This window comes from Leptopilina boulardi, unplaced genomic scaffold (genome assembly GCF_019393585.1).
Source record: "Leptopilina boulardi isolate dan_hultmark-lab unplaced genomic scaffold, ZJU_Lbou_2.1 LbouV2_223, whole genome shotgun sequence".
NCBI classification, from domain to species: Eukaryota; Metazoa; Arthropoda; class Insecta; order Hymenoptera; family Figitidae; genus Leptopilina; species Leptopilina boulardi.
Window position 1 is genome coordinate 698,118 of NW_026137778.1, and position 24,269 is coordinate 722,386.

Sequence of the window (24,269 nt, forward strand, 5' to 3'; positions counted from 1 at the left end):
CAGTGTAATATTTAAACAAAAATATCCATCACTTTTCATTTAAAAATATTATTGTTATTGTTCCCTGCTGTGAATCGAAAAAGCTACCATTCCCTGCAAAGTGTCACAATTCAGATGATCCACGGATTATTTTCTATATTGTCAATAAGTTTTTGACATGATTCTTAACTTAAAAAATTATTTTTTGTCTATTGTTCGGAGATCATTTTAAGTTAAACTTTATTCGGTGTGTATTAAATTTACTGTATTTTTATCCGTGTATGCAAAATGCATAAATTATTTTTCATTTAAACTTAATATATTTAATTACATATCAAGAGTACACTAACTTTGAATCAAATAAAATTCATTTGTAAATGAAATGTATAATATATTTTATCAACAAAAAATTAAAAACAGGGGTGTGTGTATATGACAGGGTTAAAGAATTGTGTAATACTAAAGTTCCCGATTATTTGAATTAAATATATTTTTTCAGTGTATTGTGGACATGTGACTGTTAAGTCATGTGTAAATATTCTCGGTAGGTTTTCTCATGTAAATTACTTGATGGATTGAATTAAAATTTTATAATCTTGTCTGATTTTTCTATTCATTAATTAGTAAAAAATAATTTAAAAAAAAAATTAGGTAAATAATTTTTAATAGAGATATACATAATTGAAAAAATAGTTAAATTTGTTTAATTAAATTAGATTCTAAAAATTTTAGTTATTTTGAAATATTACTATATTTGAATCTTTTTTGCTATGAAATTACAGTTATTTTGAACTAATTCAAATTTAGGAGTAGCAAACATGTCACAACTTGAACCAATGAAATTCTATAGTTATTATTTATTGATTTCCAATAAAATTGTGACTAACTGACGTTAACATGAAAATGTATTTCGTTGAAAAATGTAAAACAACCGTTGTCTTCGTTCGAAGTGTTTTTTTCTATAAGGCGAACAAGTCGGCTCTGTATGTCTCGAGACAAACGAACTCTTGGTTTTGAAGCAGGAGTTTTTCCTGGTAGAGCTTGCAGGAAAAGAAAAATCTAGTACTTGGTCTTGGTTACGTGAACTGGATGTCGCTTCGTCCTGAAGAGGAAGAGGCAGTGACCTGACCGGAGAAACCAGACGCGTGGCCAGGTGTTCAGGTCGATTTTAACCCACGCTTCGCGACTTTCCTGTAGCTCGTTGAGAAAAATTATTTATTGCTTCCAACAAAATAGATTTGTTATTTCATTTTTTGTTGATGAGGCAACATTTTTCTTGACATTATACGAACAGTTAAATATTCAAAATTATTTCAACTTTAATATGACAATTTAATATCTCAAAGTTCAGGAAACTTTCCAATGTTGTGTGGGATGCTGTATTTTTGCCATGTTTCCAAAAGATTCTAAATATGACCAAAAGGGAAAGAACAGTTATATGTAGTATAATTAATTATGCATATAGACTCAAAAAATGCATTTTCAAAATTATTATTATTGTAGGGTTAACGATTCAGGTTTTTTTCAGAGAGAGAAAGTCTCAAATCTTATAATGAATCATAAGTTATTCATTAACAATTTTTAATTATTTTAAAATATAGACTTTATCAATTTAACTTTCTTGATTGTACAGTCAAAAAGGGGTTGCGCAAATATATATAGTTGAGAACTTCTTAAACAAAAATTTTTTTAATTAAACATATGTCAAAAGTATGTGAAAATTGCAAATATAAAAAAATTGTACAAAATATAAAGTTAGAAAAGCTTCGAAAGGAAAAATTATCGCAAGTTTGATGCAAATTTCTGAAAAAGTAATATCATAATACTTGGAACTACCTGTGTAAGATAGCGATGGTTTGTCTCGCACATGCCGACCTCAGTTCTCGAGCGACTCTGCGGTGTGTTGGACGTATATTTCTTCTATTCTCTGCTTTCATTTATCTAATGAATATAACGTTCGTTTCTCCTTAAAATTATTTATTTCAAATTGAATATACGATTCATTCAATTAACACAATTTTTTTTGGTGTATTGTTTATTGAAGCAACGGAAAAATTGTGCAACTTTAGTAAAGTGAAATGAAACAATGAATATTTAAATTACAAGTGTTAAAGTTATGAATATTCTTATACAGTACATGGAATAACGAAAGTCAATAGTTGAACTGCGTAGGAGTGTCTGTGTATGTATGTGTGTGTATATGAGTGAAATCGAGATGAACTGAAAGCCGATCGACAATCGTCAAAATCGTCTCTTGAGGCTTATCAGAATTTGTTTTCTTGGAAATAGATATGCACGCAGTTATGTAATCAGATTACAATGTTGTCCATTTTGATGATGGTGCCAAAAACGTGGCAAAGATGTACAGTAGCAAATGTGACAAAATTAATGACCTTGGCCGCAGAAGGCCGATGTCGCGGTGCATTGAAGGAATTCTTTGCGTGATGACCGCGGGGAAAGGATGCAGTGTGATTTTTTGAGAAGCAGCAAAAAGAGGTGAACGATCTTGCGTATAATAGGATCAAGATGAAACGTGAGGTACCTATACCTTTTTCGCATCCTTATTCAAATTTTAAACTTTTTACCAAAGAAAAACGGTCGACATTTACTTTGGATTAGTCAAGAAAAAACTGTTGAAAATATTAGCAGATTTAATTATATCAACTATTAGAACGTTTTAAACCTTTGGTAGCTTTTTTAAGATGCTTTTCACAACTTTCTTCTAAGTTATCAAAACATCTTAAAATGACTACTAAGATGTTTTTGGTAACTTGTTTCTTTTTGCAATGTAAGGCTTTTAAATTTAGGCGGAAATTTAGACAAGAATGAGACTTTCAAATGTCGCATGCACGTTCAAGTAACTTCCTGAAAGATTATAAACGCATCATTACATAGGTAAATTAAAATTAGTTAATAGTCTGAAAAATATAATAATTTAATACTTTCTAAGTAATTTTTTAAAGCAAATTTTATTTTTAAATTGAAGCAATGATTTTTAAAGTACATATTACAGAAAAAATCACGGAAAGTTGTTTCAATAACATTCTAAAGGATAAAAAATGAAGATACCCTCTCAGGATTCAACTGTTGAAATAACTTCAGATTGCTTCTTTTTAATGGTGTAGCTTTCATTTGTTTCAAACAGTAAAAACACTGCTATGCCGGCGTTTTACTATGTGAAGTTTATTTTCAATTAGATAAAGTTGTCTTGTCAAGGCAACATTTACTTTTCAACTGCAGCAAACGTGGTTTTGTCAGACAAATGTTTTTTAAGTAGAAAAAGTAGCTGCGACAGGCAAAACTTACATTTAAGTAGGTAAAGTTGTCTTGCCAAGGCTACGTTTGGGGCATTTTATTTGAAAACAATCAGGCATTTCTCAGACTTTTTTTCCACTGCAAGTAGAAATTGTAGTGTTTGGAAAACTAAATATGTGCGTTTTATGATACTTTTTATTTTTTTATTCATTTTTTAGATGGAAAACGTGCTTAAATTAAAAAGGGGAATTTTTAAATTATTTTTTTTTAAAAAACAAAATTTCTATTCAACTTTTAAAACTGCTATCAAAATAATTTGAGCCTTAATATTGTTTAAGGGCAGGTCAAAGTCTAACCAATTTTTACATAGAACTTCAAATGGGAAAATTGCATCGACTTTGACCTGCCCTTAATATTAAATAAGTTAATTTAAATAGTTTCAGAAACACATTCTTTATTTTTTGAATAAAAATTTCATTGTATGATTTTTTCATCGAATTTGTGCTCCATAAGATTTCGTTTAGAAATGAAACAGTCAAAACATCGGAAACAAAACTTTGACTTTTAAATGCTCAACTCAATTTGAATTCAATTTTTTCAGTAGGTTTTAAAATTTTATTAATTAATATTTTAAATTATAATATATTCAAAATAAATGAAGAATTTTTGAATTTTAAATTTTAACAAAAATTATATTCATTGCAATATGTTATCAAAAATGATATATTTAATTTTATTTGAAAGTCACACCAGTTAATAGTTTTTTCTTTTAAATGAAGAATATGTAGTAGACAAATTGCTTTTTCTATGTTTAAGTCATTTTCTACCTTGAACTTGAAATAAAAGAACCTGACGACCTTGAAGCTGCCGCTCTCAATAGCGCAGCATTCACTAAAGAAAATTCACTTCATTATGTCGAAAATATTTAATTTATTAAAAATTGCGGATTCGTTTTAGACTGATATAATTATTATTCCAATTGGACATTTTTTGTTAAATAAAGTTTAATTTTCAAAATCTTATAAATAAATGTTTGCGATTTTAAAAAAAGTGTTTCATATCTATATATTTGGTTGAGATTTTTAAAAACATTGAATATGGTAACAGAATATCTATAAATTTGAACCGAAAGATATTAATTAAATTATTTGCTCATAAAAAATTGGTTTAAGTCAAAAATATCTTAAACATGCTTGAATTTTATAGGTACGTTTTAAGTTCCTATTTTATTTGAACATTAATTACAAACTTCGCTTCGCCAGGGAATTAAGATTATCACGTTGTATTTGAGAACTTGGCGTGCAAAGGGTTATGTTTTTTTTGCTGTTTCAATTTACCAAAGGATCATATGACCTGCCGCTTGTTGACTCGCCTTGCTGTTGCATGGAAAATAACTTGAACACCTTTTGAAAAGACTTATTATAGGTAGCTGTTTAAAGCAGACATAATTTTTATGATATATAAGTGGATTAAAAAACAGTTTTTTAAGGCCATGTTTTAAAAGAAACTTTTTTTCATTGGCAAAACAATAAATGCAAAATTTTGAAAATCAAATACAACTGCCATTTTATATTATTCGATCTAATTTTGTAAAATTATTTGAAAACTTTTTTCTAATTTTTCAATTTTATGCATTGCTATAAGTGAATAGAATGAATCTTCTATTCTGGTTTAAATATCTCAGCGATAAGTCTATCATAAACATTTACAAGACTGGTTATGTAAGGAGGAACGCCACAAGTGTGAGTGTTCCAGCGAACAAACTGCGAACTTTAGTGTGGCTAAGTTCTCTGGCCTGATCGCGTGGTATGAGAGTATGTTTGTTCAAAAATATTGAAATAGTAAAACCTGTTATTGAGTTTTAAGAACTGAAATAAGAAGATGGAATTTGAGTTTGTAATGATATCATTTCTTTAAAACAACTCACAAGATTAGCAACAAATTCATTTAGTAATGACATAATTTTTATTTATATCAAAGCACAATTAAACATTTTTTTAATTCTCAATCTATAAATTCTTGTTACATAAATTTGACAAAAAAACATCAGCTGAAAGGAATTTAAACAATTCGTATTTGGTATTAAACAATCGTAAATTTTATAATTATTGTTTATTGCCAATTAGATTGTACTGTCAAAGGAAGTTAAGTGTAAGATCAGTATTATACGCGTGCTTTTTGAATGTTCTGATTGCTTGGTTTGTCGATCTAAAGGCATTCAAGAGAGATCTAATCAAGCTAATTGTCTTAATTAATAAAAAAGTGTGAAGCTAAAAACAATTGTATCTTGTAGTATTGTTGTGCAATATGGCCTTATTTTATTAAAAAATACTTAAGTATGTATATACATTTTTTTATACACTCCTTTTTTATAATACAGATTATATAAATTTTCAATACATAAAATCTTATGATTTTAGATTTAAAAATAAAATTTTATATTAATATTTGATATTTAAAGAAATATTTTTGCGATTTTGCATCAAAGGTCATATACTTAGCTTGAAGAAAGTTTATGAACCAAGTGTCGAATTAATACATACCAAAATGATTGACGCGCCGTCTATAGTGCAAATTCAGACTGACATTTGCATGTGACCTTCACGTCATACTATACATATTATGTATCGCAGCATCAACTATTTATGTAGGATCTAAAATTAATAAAAGGAAGTTTTAGATCTCGTGACATAAAAGAGAGAGGCATGCCAATATAAATAAGAAGAAAACTATTAAAAATTGCATGATACTTTTACAGTGAACTTCTTGATCCATTATCCCATCAGTCGTATAAACACTACTGTGTTGTTGTATGTGCTAAAAAAATGCTAAAAAAATGCTAAAAATTAGCATATTTTTATAAAAAAAAATCAGATGTAAAAAAGAGACAATAAGAAAAAATAATGCCACCGGAATGAGGACAAAAATTCATCAAAAAAATCTTGAAGCTATTTTTAGCGAGGTATGTACTAACATTACATGCGATAAATGAAATTGCCATTCTTTTATTGCCTGCACACAACACACCCCATAGATAGCACGATATTTTTTTAATGAGTTTGTGGTAAGCCTTCCGTGCCTATGATTTGAAGTTTGCGGTAAATGTATTCATGAAAATATTCGTCTTGTAAAAATATGCTATGCAAACTTGCAAAGAAATTGAAGTGAGCTTTGTGAAAATGTTTTATTTTCACTTTAGGGTTTCGCATAGAATTCATAAAGTGACCGAAACCTGTTTATGAAGATAATATAGTCGTGGCTTTGTCGGAGAAAAACTAAAAATTATCCCAACATAGGTGTCCATGATGGCTAACGTACAGTAAATTACATTATGATTTACCTATTATTGTTATTATTTCAATTTTTAGAAGCATTTTTCAAAACCTGCTAAATCTATTTAATTTTTTTTCATATATCATTTTTATGCATAATTCGACATATTAGTCATATTACATATTGATAAAAATCATATTTAAAATCAAAATTTTCAAAAATGGACTTATCATATTTTTACGAATGAAGCCCAAAATATATGAGTGCCACTTGTAGATCCTTTTGATATATCTTGAAAATATCAAAATTTAATTGAGTCCAAGTTTTGTACAGAAGTCAAAAACATTATAATTCGAGATAACGTCTAAGCTTGCGCCAAGTTTACCGTAAACTTTCTTTTCAATCTTGCATCCAACTTTCATTGAAAGCTCGCAAAAATAATTCACATTTTGCTACTTATGGCAAACTTACGTGTTATTTCTGGTCTGGATGTCTCGATCCAGTTTGCTGTCGGATTTACCAAAATTAGTAAGCACAGATAAATAATAATTTGATGTAACTGCAAATAGTGCAAATCGCACATTTGAGGAAATGCATTAACAGTCACATGGTATTAAACGTTACAAAATTTCAATTTAATTTATTAAGTATATATTTTTGAAAAGCAATTTAATAGAATCTGATGAATCCATTTTTGAAACTGTTTTTGTAAACATGATTTCTGTGTATAATGCAACATATTATTCATAAAAATTATATTAAAAAATTTTCAAAAATATCTTTATCAAGCGTTTTGTTAACTTGATTCTTATTTTACTCGCATTTATGTGAATAATATTTATACTTGAAGAATCACGTGACCTAACAGTCACATGTCCTTAAAGACTAAATAATTATATTATTATACTTAATGATGAACAGGATTAATTATATAATTTATTTTGTTTAGGCCAGATTTAGAGATACTTCTCAACAAATTCACAAACAATGGCAGGCTGATCCCGCAAGAGCTTTTCCAACCGTTAATAACATCAGCAGTATTGAAGACTCGCCAACCATTAATTTTTTAACTCCTAGTCTTACATATCATGTAAGTCATATATTATATAAGTTAAATTAAGTTTTTTTTGTATCGTGAGATGTTAGTTAATGTTTTTTTATATAAATAATTTATATTTTTAATTAATTAATTTTTATTGAATTCTAGATCCAATTTTTATATATTTTTTATTATTATGTTATATTTGTTTGTGCTAAAGACGGTCACAACTTTCCTTAACAGTGAAATATATTTTATCAATTGCTGATAAAATAGATTTAATTAATTTATTTAAAAATATTAATTTTACCTAACAGACATATAATATGTGCTGAATTTTTCGTTTACAACACTTTACTTAATGTAGATTAGGTACTAATTCAAAAATAAAAAAAAATACGTCTATTATTTTATTTCACACCTTAGCTTCGATTTGAAAACTTGAAACATTTTAAGAGCATGCGAAGAATGTGTGAAAAAGTAACTGCGTTAGAGAGAAAATAGTAAGGTATAATAGTAATTTATACTACCGTTTTGTAAGAGTCTCATCCATGTATGATTTGCGTCATCACTTCCTGAAAAAATTGTATAGTCACTAAATGTTCGACTAAAGCTAGAGTATATGGGATAATATTTATATCGATGAACAGAAAGGGCGTTACTTCTATAATGGCGTTCACGTGTGAACGCGATCTTTATTTATATATTTATAACATTTTCTCAAAACCTTGTAATGTTACATAAGAAAACGAGTTATTTACAGTGTATGAAAGAAATAGTAATGTGAGCTCATTCACTGAAATATTTCCGCATAATTATGTGTGAAATTTTTTTCAACTATACAGATTAATATAATGTTCTAGTCAAGGCCAATAACTAAGTTCTTCAACTTTGTTACTTGTTTAGCTCCTATAAAAATTTTATATATGTTTTTAAAGTATATAATATGCGATAAAAGTGTAAGCGATGCAGAATCGTATACGCAATTATCCTTTATATGCGAATGATACTTGGAGAGGAGCAATCACGTGCGCATGTTCAGCCTGCGTGTTTCTCTCGTTTTCTCAATGCGGATTATTTCATCCCTGTTTCGGGCGGCTCCCTTGACCCAGGTCGTGGTCTGTGTAAAATTCTTTTTCAAAAGCACAAACATTTGTGTACCAAACTTATAACAAGTAAAGTAATTTGAAAATTTATCCAAACTAATATTAGAATAGTGCCTTCAATTTTAGTTATTAATTAAAATCTAATAGTTGAGTTTCAAAAAATTAAGAATCAACAAGAAGAAAAAGACTTAAGAAATAAAGTTTGGAACAAGAATCGCAGGTGATATCCACGATGACCTATCTCGTTGATTTATTTTTAATTTTCATTCAAATTTCTCGACGACAGAAGATTCAAAAAGTGTTTCAAAAAGATCATGTTAACCATATTACCAATTTTCTCAAACACGTTACTCTACTTTACAAAGTACAGTTAAAAGATTTAGTTACTAATAAATTCACATGAAACTAATTTTTTCTATAGTGAATTAATTATTCATTGTTATAATGAATCTATTGTTTATCAAATCTTGTTCTGAAATTATATATAAATATATACTTTTTTATCAATATTAAGAGAGAAAATACTTTTTAAAAATGAAAAAAGCAGTCATTATTTCTTGTGGTGTTTTTCGTAATGATTCATATTTAAAAATAAGTATAAATTGCTAATCAAAGAAAAAAATGACAAACTCCAATAATAGCCCCGCATCGCAAGTTTGGCACAGTGGCACTAAACGAGATAACGTAAACAACAATCTTTACCATTCTCGATGTTCAAAGGAAACGACCGAAACATTGCTTCAACGTATAGCTTTTAATTTGTGGCACACGGCACTTCACCTCGAAAGTGAGGTGTGCAATTATATTTACAATTTATTTTCATGATTGTTTATTAACTTTTTACATTAGTGATTTATAAAAAAATAAACTAGTGCCAATTAGTGGCTTTTCAATAGATTGTAAAAGTTACAACATTCATTGGAATGATATTTTTTATTAGTAAATGATGTTCTTTTATATTCATTCATTTATATTATATATTAGATAATATTACTTTTTTAGTTTTAAGTAGTAACTTGGTAAATATAAGGCCAACTAAATTTGTTGATCGTCAATTTCTGTTGCATGCACGGAGAGAAAAATCTGCCTTTTATAGTATGAAATAGATTGCTGCTATTTTTCTTTAAACTTTTCATACTAATAGAGCAAAGATTTGAGAATTTTTAGCATGAAACTTGTCTATGCTAATAAAGTTTGTCATATAGCCTCTTATTACATACTTATTATACTTTTAATCCAACGGCGCCATGCGAAGATCGCACATAACATCATCCTACTATGTTTGCATAAGTTCTATGCTTTTTCGGGGATAGACTCTTGCAACTGGCGATTAGGCCACGCCCACCTTTACTTAATTGGAACTGCCCTAATCGCCAGTTGCAAGAGTCTATCCCCGAAAAAGCATAGAACTTATGCAAAAATAGTAGGATGATGTTATGTGCGATCTTCGCATGGCGCCGTTGGATTAAAAGTATAATAAGTATGTAATAAGAGGCTATATGACAAACTTTATTAGCATAGACAAGTTTCATGCTAAAAAGACATACGATTGTACTATAATTACTCAAATTTCATGCCTATATAGCATAGAAAATTTCTGTGCATTAAATGTAAACCTTTCTATACTATAAAAGGCAGATTTTTCTCTCCGTGTGGATGATACATTATTTTTGTAAACACCATGTGTTTGTGACGTCATCGTCACAATATTATTTGTCGGAAATTTTTCTAAATGGATCGATCTGATATTTTGTGGGGAAGTCCAAAATATATTTTGTTGAATTCATTTATTATAAAATACTTGCAAAAAAATAATTAAATTTGATACAAAATACCTTCTATCTCAAGAATTAGAATTATGTGGACAAAGAATGAATTCAAAAAGATTTATTTATCAATATAATATAAAATAATGTCCCTAATGCAAGTCTTAAATCTTACCGGGCACTCCTATACACTATGAGAAAATGATATTTTTAGTTCATCCATGATTATGATTAATTCAAACTTAGTATATTTTTGCTACATAGTCAAACATATTTAAGTTTAATTTAATAATACATTTTTGATGAAAAAAAATATATATCATTTAAACATAAATTTTATTTCATTCAATGTGAATATATATTATTCTTCATATGCAGTGAAATATACAGGGTGTTCCAAAAGTATGGAAACTTGCAACTATATCTCGAAAAGTACGCATTTTCGTGAAAAATATTTAAAACAAAAGTTGTTACCAAAAAAAAGATCTATATTTTTGAGGCCAAAAAATTGGTCCCGGGACCCAACAGTGAAAAAAGAAGTATCACGAAAATGCGTAATTTTCGAGATATAGTTGCAAGTTTCCATACTTATTTTGGAACACCCTGTATTAAATTTAAATGAAAAATAATTCATGCATTTTGCATACACGGATAAAAATACAGTAAATTTAATACACACTGAATAAAGTTTAACTTACAATGATCTCCAAACAATACATGAAAAATAAATTTTTAGGTTAAAATTTTATTGCCAATAAATAGAGAATAATCAGTGGATCATCTGAATTGTGACACTTTGCAGGGAACCAAAGATAGAGAAAAGCAGGGTGAGGCAGGTGTGAAAAATATAAACATATGGCATATTTCGGACGTTCTACAGGAATAATTCTAAACTAACCATTAAGTTTAAATCAAACATAAATTTAAAACAAATAATATTTTTAAATAAAAGTGATAGATATTTTTCATACATTAAAATAAAACTGACAAACAGTGTTAAATTAAAGAAAATCGTTCAAACCGATCTCTATACTTAGATTAAGAATTCTTATGTGTGTAACTTGACATTTTCTAACAATTCCCAAGTATATTAATTAACAAAATATCAACAGTTTTGCAAATTTTGGAATAATTCACAACAAAATTCGAGCTCAATCCATTTAGTATTTTACGAGAAAAGTGTCCGACAAATTAACATTGTGGCTGATGACGTCACCAAAGAGTTACATATGCTATATTTTTAATTCATTTTTCTTCGTGTTTGATATGTTTTTGATAAAGCAAAATTAATTTTATTGCACTAATAAACTTTGCAATTAATTAACTATTACGAACATTTGACTTAAAATACTTGATTTATTTATTTCTGTTTTGTTTTTTTTGTTTCAGCAGAACGGAACATACAAGTCGCAGCCAAAGAATGTTAATACTTATGCTAGAAGTTCTAATGGCAAAGACGTGAGTTTATTAATTTCTTATGTTAGTAATTTGATAATTGAAAGTTACTATCAAGATTTACACGAGCAAGCCGACGCAGCAAAGAAATATGTGCATAAAGAGATAAGGCGTTTTTGTCCCCAAGGCACTAATGAATAAAATGAATTTGATTGTAATCAGAGATATTCATGCCATTTTAACATAAAAAATAATTCAGGAACTAATTTTTTACTCCTATTATCAGTTTACAGTTAAAAATACATAAAATATTAATTTGAAACAATATTGAAAAATGTGTAGGCTTTTACTCATGTCGTTATTCTTCTATTGAACGGAAAAACTCTAAAAATTTTACCTTTTATCACTTGAACGTTCCGGTTCCAATTAAAAATAAACCGCTCCCGGCAATTACGATGAATTAACGTTAATTGGCATTAATGACGCCATTTGTCGCACAGGAACTTAGCGCGCTCTTCTTCGAAACAATTGTACTCGATTGAATGTAGTCAACAATTTTCTATTTTAACAAAAGTGAAGAATAATATTAGTTTATAAAATATTAATTTTTAATTGTAGATGCAAACAAATTGGACAATTTGCGAGCAAAAATTTTGTCTCCAGTGCTGCATATGCCATCGGTTTGTCCACTCTTGATACGAAATATATACTATTTCTAAAACGCGCCTTCAGTTTTCTGAAGTAGTTTAAGGATTTCTGCCGTTCAATACAAAAAGTTTTTTTAAGTAAATCCTAAAAGCCATGTAAAATTTTATGAAAATTTATTCAAGTTATCTTTTTATAATTTTAATAATTTATCATCTACTATTTGGTGGCTGATGTAAATTAAAATTTTAACGTTTTCCGAGGATAATAAAAAGATTTCAGTTGAACCATATTTATCGCTAAAAATAGGTACTTTTATGGGATCATAACGCGCCCAGTTCCTTCGTATTGCTTTAGTCAGCAGGACAACGCAGTTTAAAACCATAAATCCTGAATACTCAGTGCTGGAATAATAAATTGTGAGACAGAAAAGTCTTAAAATTCTTATTGGTCATCAAAAAGTAAAATCTTTCAAACATCATTTTAAAATAAAATGTTTACTTACACACAATTATATAAGTACATTCTAAACTAATTTTTTAAAGGGGGTTAAAAAGTTCTAAAAATGGGTGTGGCATGCAATTTTTTAAAATTTAATCAAAATTGATATAATAAGTCGAAATATTTTTGCACTTTAAAGTTATATACTGTGTACAAACATTAAACGTTTGAACTTTTACATGATATAATTTTACTTTCAAAAAATAGTCCTAATCTACTCCAAAAATATGATTCTAGAAAAAAGTAGGAATAATATCGAAACGTTTTTTGTTATAAAAGCTGTTATAGAATAGTAAGTTTCCTGCGAGAAAACTTTTAATTAATGTGAAAATAACGAAGTTAGAGAACAAAGAATGAAAAGTGCACCAAAATAGAACACCCCGATCTCCCTTATATACTTCTCAAGTAGAAATTTTAGATCGGTAATGGAGAGTCGCGCACTTAAAACTTTTTCTAGATACCGGCTATACTAACTGACCAAAAAATCTGACAAGTGACTGACTAAAAATCTATCATGCTATATTTCGTCTTATCATCTGATAAAATACCATCTTGCTACTAACTGAAAAAGAATCAAATTAGGCATTTATAGACATAATTAATGTTAATTTTCATTCATTTTACTTAAAATATTTAAACAAAACAAAGGAAAATAATTAACATCTAAAACATTTATACAGACTTTTGGTTTCATCGATGAATTTGTCAGAATTAATATTTACTAGAATTTTTATTATACAGAATATTTATTTCAAAAAATGTTTATTTTACAGAAAGAATATTAGAAAGAATTATTTTCTTGCCGAATTTTCATTGATTCGAATTTACATTTTATAGAACTTTCATTAATCCGAATAAATATATAGCAGAAAAATTTTAGTGAAAATTTTTAAGTTAACTAATTAACTTAAATAACTTCTGAAATAATTATTTTCTTTCTGTAAAATAAATGCTCTTTATTTCGTTGATACAATAAAAATTAAATTGTAATAAATGTCAAACTACTTATCTTATCATTTTTCTCACAAAATATTCATTGATAATATATAGTTTCTTACTTTTATGTATGTACATTTAAAATCAAAGACAATAATATTTTTACTACAAGTTGTCTGACACATGGTCTGTCACATTTTTTGCTGAAAAAAAAAATTATTAAATATTGAATTTGCTTATCTTTGTTTCTTTTTAGTGATAAATTATTAAGTAAGTAAGTTTTTCTAAAAACTGACCAGTCTCTGAATCAAAACTCTTTTGGCGATTGAGATTAAATTTTTGGTCAGTGCCATGTTGCGTTCTCATGTCAAGTAAAATTCACATGCAATTCCAAAGGTACTGACAAGTTTATCTACTTAGATCAGAGATTTTCATCTCAATAAAAAATTTAACATCAGATTTAATTTGATCTGACATACATATATTGGATTGAACCAGAACCTTTCGAATTTGAAATTTGTAATCGAAATATTTGTAATAATTATTGAAATAGGTAATTCAAAAAAAATACACAAAATATTAAATAAATAGATATATTATTTGACAACAAATTTTTTGCTATAAATATATTTTTTTCAAAAATGTATAACTGGATCTTTGAAAATTTAGTAAAATTAATTAATTAATGCATAATAAATTTTAAATTCCTACTTTTTTAATTCGCTCAGACAATTTGTTTGCGTGTGACAAAAATGAAAACTCGCCTTTTTTATGTGTAAGCATAAATGAAGAAATAATTAAAAAGTTTGGATTAAAACGCGAAACTCATATTTCGAAACATATGTACTACATTCATATGATATGTCTTTCAGTCTTATATTTACTAAAAATATCACGTCCGTACAATACGCTTAGAAAAATGTTTTGTTTAGTGTTAGCATTGAATAGTAGTTCACGTCATCCAATTATAGTTGAGTAGTTTTCTAAGAATAAATATGGAATAACGTATGTAAAGAGAAGGAAGTGCAGATAAATATTAAGATACATATCCTTACATACTTACCTGTCTTCCAAAGTAATGAGAAACGCAATTTTGACGGGAAATTTGTTACGTCACTATACACAATGCCAACAATATTTTGTGCTAAGATAAATAAAGGACACTGGATATTCTCTCCAGTTGCAAAGCCCAGCCGGATCATTTGGTATCATCAACAAGACACTACCGAGCTCGTTACTTTTAAGATTACATGCCGATTTATCGTGAAATTATATACAATTTACTTGATATTATGACGAAAATATATTTTACTGTCAGAATTTTCTACTCGTCACAATTCGCAAAGGTGAACCCTAAAGTTCATTCCATTTTCAACTTTCTAAACATCAATTATTATTATAAATAGTTTAACAGCAATGAAAAAAATATTGATTATGTAACAGGTGCAGTCGAGAGCTCTCTCGACGACGTCGTCTTCATCGAGGACACCAGGTGTGGGTGCAGATTCGGTGACGATGGGATCAGGAAGAGGTGGAAAAGTACGTGAAGTAATGGAACTATGTTATGTGACAGAAAGGATCATTGCTCTCTGGTACCGAGAAGATGAACGAGGAGCTCTTGAACATGCCACGTCTCTTCTTCGAGGGAAACATGCCAATAATTACCTGGTGTGTTTTAAGAGAAACCATACAATAGTTTCAAAATTGATTAATTATTCTTTCAAATAATTTATTAAGAAAATATTATGAAAATCCTTGCGAAACGTTCTGAGATGTTCCTGCGACAAAATATCTCAAAACGTTCAAGGAATAGGATCCTTATCAGAAATTTACTACGGTCATAGAACGGTAAATTTCTGATTGAGATAATTAAAATTTTTATATCAAGGAGTTCATTTGAAACTTTTATTGTAGATTTTTAATTTATCTGCACCTTATCGATCTCGAGATCCTAACACACGGCAAGCAGGATGGCCTCATGGATTGGCGCCCAGTTTGGAGAGACTCTGTTCACTTTGTAAAGATATAGACTCTTGGCTGAATGCTGCACCGAATAAAGTAGTAGTGCTCCATGCTAGGTTAATATTTTTACATTCTCATCTTATGTGAATAGAAAAATTTTCTTTTTTATTTTTAAAATATTCTCGTCTTCAAATTTTAGAGGGAGTAAAGAACGAGAACGATTAGGAGTAACAGTTTCTGCCTATATGAATTACAGCAGTATTTGCGGGTCAAATGATCAAGCTCTCGATAGATTTTCTATGAGAAAGTTCCTTGATGACAAAATCGGCAAACTTAAAGTACCATCACATCGAAGGTAAATTTCTTCACTGTTTATGCATTAAATACGTTCGGGTTAGAAATTAAAATGTGTATCGAAAACAATTATGATCCAAAGAATTTTTTCTTATTTACAATCAGCTCTCTTCACAGTAAATGAAAGAGAAAAAATAGTTTCATCCCGTGGCTACAAATATTTTCCAAGTAGAATAAACATTTTTCTATGCAAGCTTTACTTTAGAAATAGATACAAAACTTACATTTTGTTATTTGACAGAAATTCTATATTTAAAACAATTTTCATATTACATATTTTATTCGCGCTTTAAAATAAAAAAAAAACGTTTTTTCCCATAACTTTAAAAAATGCTAGAACAACTATGGATATTTTTCTTTTATTTTATAGAGCTTTTCATGGCATATCTTCTGCCCTATAAGCGAACTATTCAGAGTTATTGACATTTAAAAAATTCAAAAAAATGATTTTTTTTTAAATATTTAATTGAAAATATTTATTTTACCTTTAAAATATAAATACACTATATTATAGAATATTCAAAAACCCATCGATTGATATTTTTTAATTTTTTATTTAATTTTCTCATTTTATAGGATTTTGACTAAGTCGAATTTTTAAATGCTGTAGAATTTCCATTTCACCTAATCGTTATTTTATCGACTTGTATTTGCACAAATTCTACAAACTTAAAATTTTAAATTGCCGGAACTTTTGTTTGTTCGAACAAATATCTGACAAAAACATTTCGGTGCGAATTTCAAAATTCAAAATTCTGTAAAATGAAAATTTTTGAAAAATAAAAATTGACTTAAATAAAAATTAAAAAAAAACTTTATTTTATACAAAAACTAAATAATCTGTCAAAAATATTGCGTCAAATGAAAGTTCAGTTAAGTAAAAATTCTATAATGAGAATTTTTTGAAACACGACATGTTAGAAAATCGTGTTTCTATCATAAAGGATAAAAAATTTCCCATTAGATTATTTTATTTCATTGTAGACAACCAACACGACAAACATGAAAAACACGATTCCTTCAAATATTTGGAAAAGTTCATAAATGACAGTAAAGATTTTTTTTTCTCCAGGTATATTGAATACTTTAGTGGACTTCTCTCAGGTTCTCTTCGTATCAGTCCATCTCCATTATTTTTAACTCATGTCACAATTTTGGGAGTGCCTCTTTTCGAACCTACAGGATGTCGAGCTTTCTTAAAAGTGTATGAAGGTTTGACGCCAGTCTATACTTCTGATCTCTATTCGGTAACTAATGCCCGTGAATTTACTGTGAATCTTGGGGGTCTTCGCCTTAGAGGGGATATTTTAATCAAATGCTACCACAGAGACTACTCTAAGCAAAGTCGCGAAGTTATGTTTTCTCTACAGGTACAAACAAAAGTACAAAATAAAATAATTCATTTTCATATTTTTTTCAATATTTTGTATTTATCAGTAAATTTTGTTTACAGTTTCACACATGTGTCATCACTGAAAGCGTGGTCTCGTTTCCCCGTTCGGAATTAGATTTTGCATGTGATGACCCAAGGTGTCCATTCGATAGTGTAATGACCTTATACTTTGCGACAGCCGCCAGGCGAGATGGACCAATACCAGCGCCGACTCCTGCTGTGCCTCATGCTTCAGCACATCACGACCCCATATTGCATTGGGATAGTTATGCGAATCTAGAAATCAACGAGGATGGCAAGTATCAGTTTTAATATCTCGAAAATTGAATAGCTTCAAACCATCATATATTCTACTAGATAACGGCCACGGCAATTATGGGTGCGGCGTAGCCTATATTCCAGTCACTCTAATGACGCCTCTATGTGACATCATGATTTTTTTCTATTATTATCGCTTGCTACTTTTTATTATACAAATGTAGAAAAAAGTGATAACCTTTATCAGCTGGACAATAAATTAATGTCCATCAATTTTCCTTTCACATAATATACCGATAGAAAGTCAATATTGTCACAATCTGTAGAGTTACTCCCGGTACCACGATAGATGGCAATACTTTCTAGTTAAATTCAATTTCAAAAATTTATCATATTTATGTTATTCACCTATTAATTTATTTGTTTTTTATACAAATACCTATTCACCGCGAAGAAAATTTATAATATGCGGTAATTTTAGTCAGCAAAAATTCGTTATTTGAATGTCAATCCAAATTAAAAATACAAGAACTGTAAGAAAATAATATATTTTTTAAACTATTTTTTCGTTATTTTCTTTAAATTTTTAAGTACAATTTGTTTTTTATTTTCTTATTTATAGAATTTATAAGGAATATTGTTAATTAAAAAAATTAAATTTTGATTTTTTTCAGTTTGAGAATGAAAATTGATAAACATTGATAGTATTGTTGCACATTAACAAAAACCATATACACATTACAGTCAATCTAATTATTTAATTCTCTGACTTTAATCGAGGATGGCGCTAGAGGCGCGAGAGTTATTCTCGGAGTGACCGAGGATCTGCGCTCCGCGCTCTCAACAGTTCAGTTCGTGAACGGCCTTGTAAACAAGTAACGGAATATACGAATATTATTGTTGTACATTTTGACTATATTAAAAGTATTATTTTTGAATGAAGCATTTCAAAATGAGAAATTAAGAATTGAATCGTATTTTATGAGAAAGGAATGTGAAAACTAATTTCAGTGTATGCATTGTCGATATTATCGTAAATGTAAGATTACAAGTTTTTTTGTACATGCAGTTGCATTATACAATTTGGCGCAACAGTAAATGAATTCTCCAACCTTGACTAAAAGGTAATCACTGATTAGAGTGTAAATTTAACCGCTTTAATTATACGATTTTTTTATCAAACAAATATTATTTATGAATTTGAAAAGAGCAAATTGAATTTTTTATGAGACCAGTTTGCAGAAAATTAAAAAAAATTCGTGAGGTAGTTGTAACCAATGATAACCAACTGTAGAAGATGTTTGATTAACAATGGGATCTTAGTTCTTCTCTTTTGAATACATTTATTCCTATTCTGAGATCTTTGTCTAACCACTTCCTTTCTCTTTTTCTGCTTCTAATTTTTCTTTCCTACTTCCTTAAAAAAAAGAAAAGCAATACTTCTTCTTGTACTTTTTGACCCTTGACCGACTTTATACACATTAATATCAAAAAGCTTTCGCAGTAGTGCTTCCGATAATTTCCATGTGTATAGTTCCATAAATGTTGAGGAGTAAAACGCTGAAAATAGTCTGTCTGGAGTCAACTGGTTTATTTGTGTTGCACAAGCATCTATGTAACTCTACAAAATTCAAAAGAATTTTCGCCTTTCATCTCTGCAAATCATACGCTGGAATATTTCTTTATTTAACTATTACAACGTTTCTTAAAATTTAGAATACATCTTTTGAAATACCTAAATAAATTAAAATTACTATATAATAAAACCCTTCATTAAGAAAAAAAACATTATTAATATTCACCTAGTTATAATACCAAAATTCTTTGTTAAAATTAAATGTTTTGAACAAACCTATAATATTCTTCAAAGCAAAAATTGAATTTCCTGAAAGTGAAAGTTATTCAACTATCAACCGCGCAGTTTTGATAGCACTTTCCTTAGATTTATAAATTATGTTAAAAGCCTTTTTTAATAACATTAAAAGTTAAAAAATACTTGTTGAATGTAACAAAACAAAAAATATTTATATATGACACAAGTACAAGATAGTTTGTATTTTATTGAGTACTGTAAGTACTAAAATAATCATATCTTTTTACTTAATTAATACTCTAAATAGAAGTTAAATAAATAAATAAATCAATTAAATAAAACAGTATTTTTTTCAAAAAAAAGACAAGAAGTAACAAAGTTTTACAAAGAGGAAATTTAAATAAATAAAAATACGAAGTGTTTTTACCTATACTTGTGGGCCATAAAGTGATATCTAGAAACACAGTTCACGTATAAACGTCCTTGTCCCAGATCGCTTCCTTTACGCATGATTATTTTATATACATGTATGTAACTGTGATCGACTTAAATGTAAAGTACTTCTAAAAAAAAGAAATAAAATATCTATACCTGAGAAAAAAGTAAGCAATTCTTGCATGATCAAATCAGATTTGATAACTGTGAAAAGGTTTATATCTGTACTATTAATCTTAAAATTATATCAGATTTAAATTTTTGAAGGTTTACAATAATTTTTATAAATCTGCAAACTTTAGTGTCATGTGGAATTTTTGAATTAGCATTATTTAAGAATATTAATAGTTACGAAACAATTTATTAAATTTTAATAAAATTTAAGCATGTACATGCTAATGACACATTTGCTCATGATTTTATCTTTTCATATCTAAATAAAAAAAATTTATTACCACTTTTATAATTTATTAAATATTGCAATTTTCATTGAAGAAAGCATCGTTTTGGCATACTATTTTCACTATTCGCAAGTAGTAGTGTCATCGTCCAGTGGGACTCATTCTGCGCATGTCTACTGACTGTCACTACTACTTGTACGTTCAACTGTGTGGCGCGGATCTAGCGCTAAAACGTGACATTTTTTCCACAATAGTTTTATTTTTAAATTATTTGCTTCAATCATATATCATATTGCAATTTCTCAAACAAAAAAGAAAACACTTTTGCTCACAAAAGCTTAAAATTTCTTTACATTATAGTTACGATTAAATGTTGTAATTAACCTTATATTATTAATTAATAATAATAATTAATAAAATATGTATTAAATATTATATTTTATCCATCGAGTGGGTTACTTAATTTGAAAATTTTTCTTTAAATTCTCCTCAATTCTATTTATTTAATGAGGAAAAAACCCTCACTTCACTCATTAAACACAAAAAATCAATTCACCGGCACGAGAAAGTTTGATTTCTTGATGCGGTATCTAGATAGAAAATTGAACTGAAAGAACTGCGTTGTAAAGTATCTTTTTTAACTCTAAAGCATTTGAATTAAATTAAATAATTTCTTTAAATAAAAGAAATTTGTGCATTACACATCAAAGTTCCTTAATTTAAAGGTTCTTCATTTTTATTTCGCATTTTGACTGCAATGAGAACATCGCATTTGAATGATAATCGCAAATTGGTTTCAGTATAGAATATTAATTATTAATTATTCAGTGTAATTCAATAATTAAATAATAATTTATTAATTAACTTTTGTTCAATGAAATGTCATTTTTTTCTCGACAGATTATTTTTTGTTCTAATATTTTTAAGAATTTTGAAAGAAATTTTTACCTCATTATAACTTTAGAAAAGTTTTTAGTAGGACACTAATTGGGCTATTTACCTTAGAGCATGAAAAGTTGAGAACCTTTTCGTGCTCCGAGGATGCTCACAGCGAGACGTTGAAAACACCCTATATGTATAGGTATACCTATGTAATATTATATTCTCCGCTACTCGAAGTATTTTCACATCTTTTTTGTCAAAATAACTTGAACCAAGGGTGCCTTGAAGTTATGGCATTTAAAGCTTTCCGTTAGATTGAACGCTCATATAAGAATATACCCGCAGAAAGGAGTTTCTTGACTTGAGGGCAGAGCAATGAACATTTGCAAACACGCAGATAGAGTATGATTACATATGCGTATTTGTGTATGTGAACGCGTGACCTTAAATGATTATGTAAGTCTTCATCTTCCTATCCATTTTGAGATTAATACCTTGAAAACTTTTTTTTTCCTTTCAAATAGTATCCGAGGAAGTTTGCGTGTCAAATTTCAAAATTATAATTCAGCATTTTTAGCTGCGCAATAGATTCCATTAATTTTTTCTAAGCATTATAGTAATACTTGAAAAAACAATCCGTTCATAAATATTGTGCTATCTCTGCGGATTAAAATATATGTATTATTCATTACACCCAGAGAAAACATATATTTGTCTTAGAGCTAAATAAATATTTTTTTGTTTCAAATAAATATTGTTTGTGTGAAGCAAATAATTTTTATTTAAAACAAAGAGGTAGTCATTTAATCTAGACTTAAAATGTAGTTGTAAACTGTAAGGAGAAAATTCTTTTTGGATAATATGTTAACTTGCGTTATTCTGCACTGTTAATTTTACATGATTCGTTGTGACGTGGCGGAAAGGTGTGGTATTCTTGAAATCTCTTGAAACAAGTCTACCACTTGAATCCGCTGACCACGAGAAGTCAAAGAAAAAAGTTGGTGTCCGCAAAAGAAGAAAGCCGTCGGCCGCATATGGTATAGACGTCCAGTGCGCTTTACCAACCATTCGTGTCCTCAATTCGAGTTGTAACAAATTTATTTTCTATTCTTTATTATAGCAAGGGGGTAGAATTTTATGTCTTTTTACAACATCTTCTAATTTTTAAATCTACTTTCAACGCCCACCTATAAACCTGGAATTTTCTCAAAGTTGAAAATACAACAAAATTTCAGCATAGCTTGAATTATAATTTAATTAAATTGCAGCATTTATCATTGTAAATTGTACATTTATTGATGAATATTATGTTTTAACAGCTATAAAATAAATAGAGTTTTCGATGAATTCAACAGAACAACTTGCACAATAATTCAGTTGTAGGACGTACGATCAATGTTAGAGAGTTCAAAGTCTGTCGCATATTTTAAATGCTACACGTTTAAACCGAGAATGTTTCAGACATAAAGTCCCCTGTTCACATTTCAACCTCAAGTCTCAGTCTCAGAGTATATTTTACAGTCATTTGCCGTGATACCTTGGCCACGTCGAACTCACAAGATAATAAAGGTTTCATTTTTTTTCACCAACTGACATATAACTTACATTGATAGGTAATACAATGAAAAATATTTTAAACATAAATTTTAACTTTTACTTGAGATTTTAGTGACAAGACTGAGAATATTTAAAAAAAAAAAACATCTAATCGTGTGAGATTGAAATAAAAAAAAGTCTTTGCTCCATCAGATATATAAATTGGAGCAGCTCTGAACATGATTTACCCTCCTCTGCAAAGAGAAAGCAATCAATAGGTACAATAAACCTTACCTTTTTAAAAAAATAAAAAGCAGTTTCCTGTCGTTATACTGATAAAAACCACTTTTTCACTACATGAATTAAATGCAATAAATGAAATCAATTTGTAGTACCTACCAAGTTTATTTTATTGACATCAGATAACGTCGAATAAACTGGAAAAGTAACTTAGTATATGCAATGACACTGGTTTATCTTTTAGAAATTAACGTATTAAAAATATAATAGGAACAAACATATAAAATGTAAACTTGAATTATTTTTATAGTTTTTTCAGAGTAAATGATGTAAATTACTTTGTTGTAGATCGGGACACGCCGCTATCTTTACCTCCACATTCTAATCCTTTACAAACATCTCCTCGTGGATTAGGATATACTTGCGGTCCTTTGGATGGATCAATTTATGCAGTGGTACATCCACCTACAGGAGGTGGAACTCGTGGTTCTCCACTGACTGTTTCCATGGACAGTGGAATTAGTAGTGGACCACCACAACGATCTAGTCCCCCTGAAATTGAAGCTGAAAATCAAGCTCATGGTGATCTTGATAAATTATTACACGACATGATGCTTACCGTTGAGGTATGGACTTGAAATATACAATTTTTCTTTCCTCTCTAAATCTGAATTAGTAAAATATTTCAATATTAGTACTTTAACATTTTACTAACCAATTAGTAGATTTATCAACTCTTTTACTAATGAATTAAAGGTACTAATCAAGAAGTGAAATTGTCACGTGACGATAATATTTATTTCAAGTCTAATGTGTTGAAATTATTAAAATTATTCTATTATTGATGACGTTCAACAATGATTATTTTCAGTACTTTATTGTAAGTACAATACGCGTTACCGGTATACACATTGTTATCATTGTCTTATCTATATATTATAAATTCTTTTTATGTGCATCTGATTAAAAATATTGACATAATATTTTTATTTTCTTATAATTATTAATTTCCTAGAATAAACTCTTAACCTCAAAGTTTTTGATTTCGATCAATTACTAAACTATATTGAAACTCGACAGTGTCTTTATGTATTATTTTT

At 28.5% G+C, this 24,269-nt stretch overlaps 1 protein-coding gene and 1 long non-coding RNA gene across 12 annotated transcripts in view; one reads left to right on the forward strand and one right to left on the reverse strand.

Moving 5' to 3' along the window:
- Positions 1-24,269, forward strand: part of LOC127279772 (tensin) — a 52,104-nt gene that overhangs the window by 19,434 nt on the left and 8,401 nt on the right. For 2 of the 11 annotated variants that reach the window (XM_051302318.1, XM_051302328.1), the window contains exons 4-11: positions 7,457-7,597; positions 11,808-11,876; positions 15,339-15,563; positions 15,810-15,973; positions 16,057-16,212; positions 17,284-17,581; positions 17,665-17,899; positions 23,518-23,795. In XM_051302318.1, the coding sequence (XP_051158275.1) occupies positions 7,457-7,597; positions 11,808-11,876; positions 15,339-15,563; positions 15,810-15,973; positions 16,057-16,212; positions 17,284-17,581; positions 17,665-17,899; positions 23,518-23,795 (1,566 nt within the window). Of the gene's footprint in view, positions 1-1,879; positions 2,518-5,992; positions 6,197-7,456; positions 7,598-9,211; positions 9,445-11,807; positions 11,877-15,338; positions 15,564-15,809; positions 15,974-16,056; positions 16,213-17,283; positions 17,582-17,664; positions 17,900-23,517; positions 23,796-24,269 lie in introns of those variants that run through there. The other 9 variants (XM_051302322.1, XM_051302325.1, XM_051302319.1 and 6 more) reach the window with 9 other exon arrangements.
- Positions 5,987-9,093, reverse strand: LOC127279780 (uncharacterized). The gene is made up of 3 exons (XR_007842694.1): positions 8,308-9,093; positions 8,077-8,121; positions 5,987-6,051 (listed from the first exon to the last, which is right to left on the reverse strand). It is a non-coding gene; the product is annotated as an uncharacterized LOC127279780 (long non-coding RNA).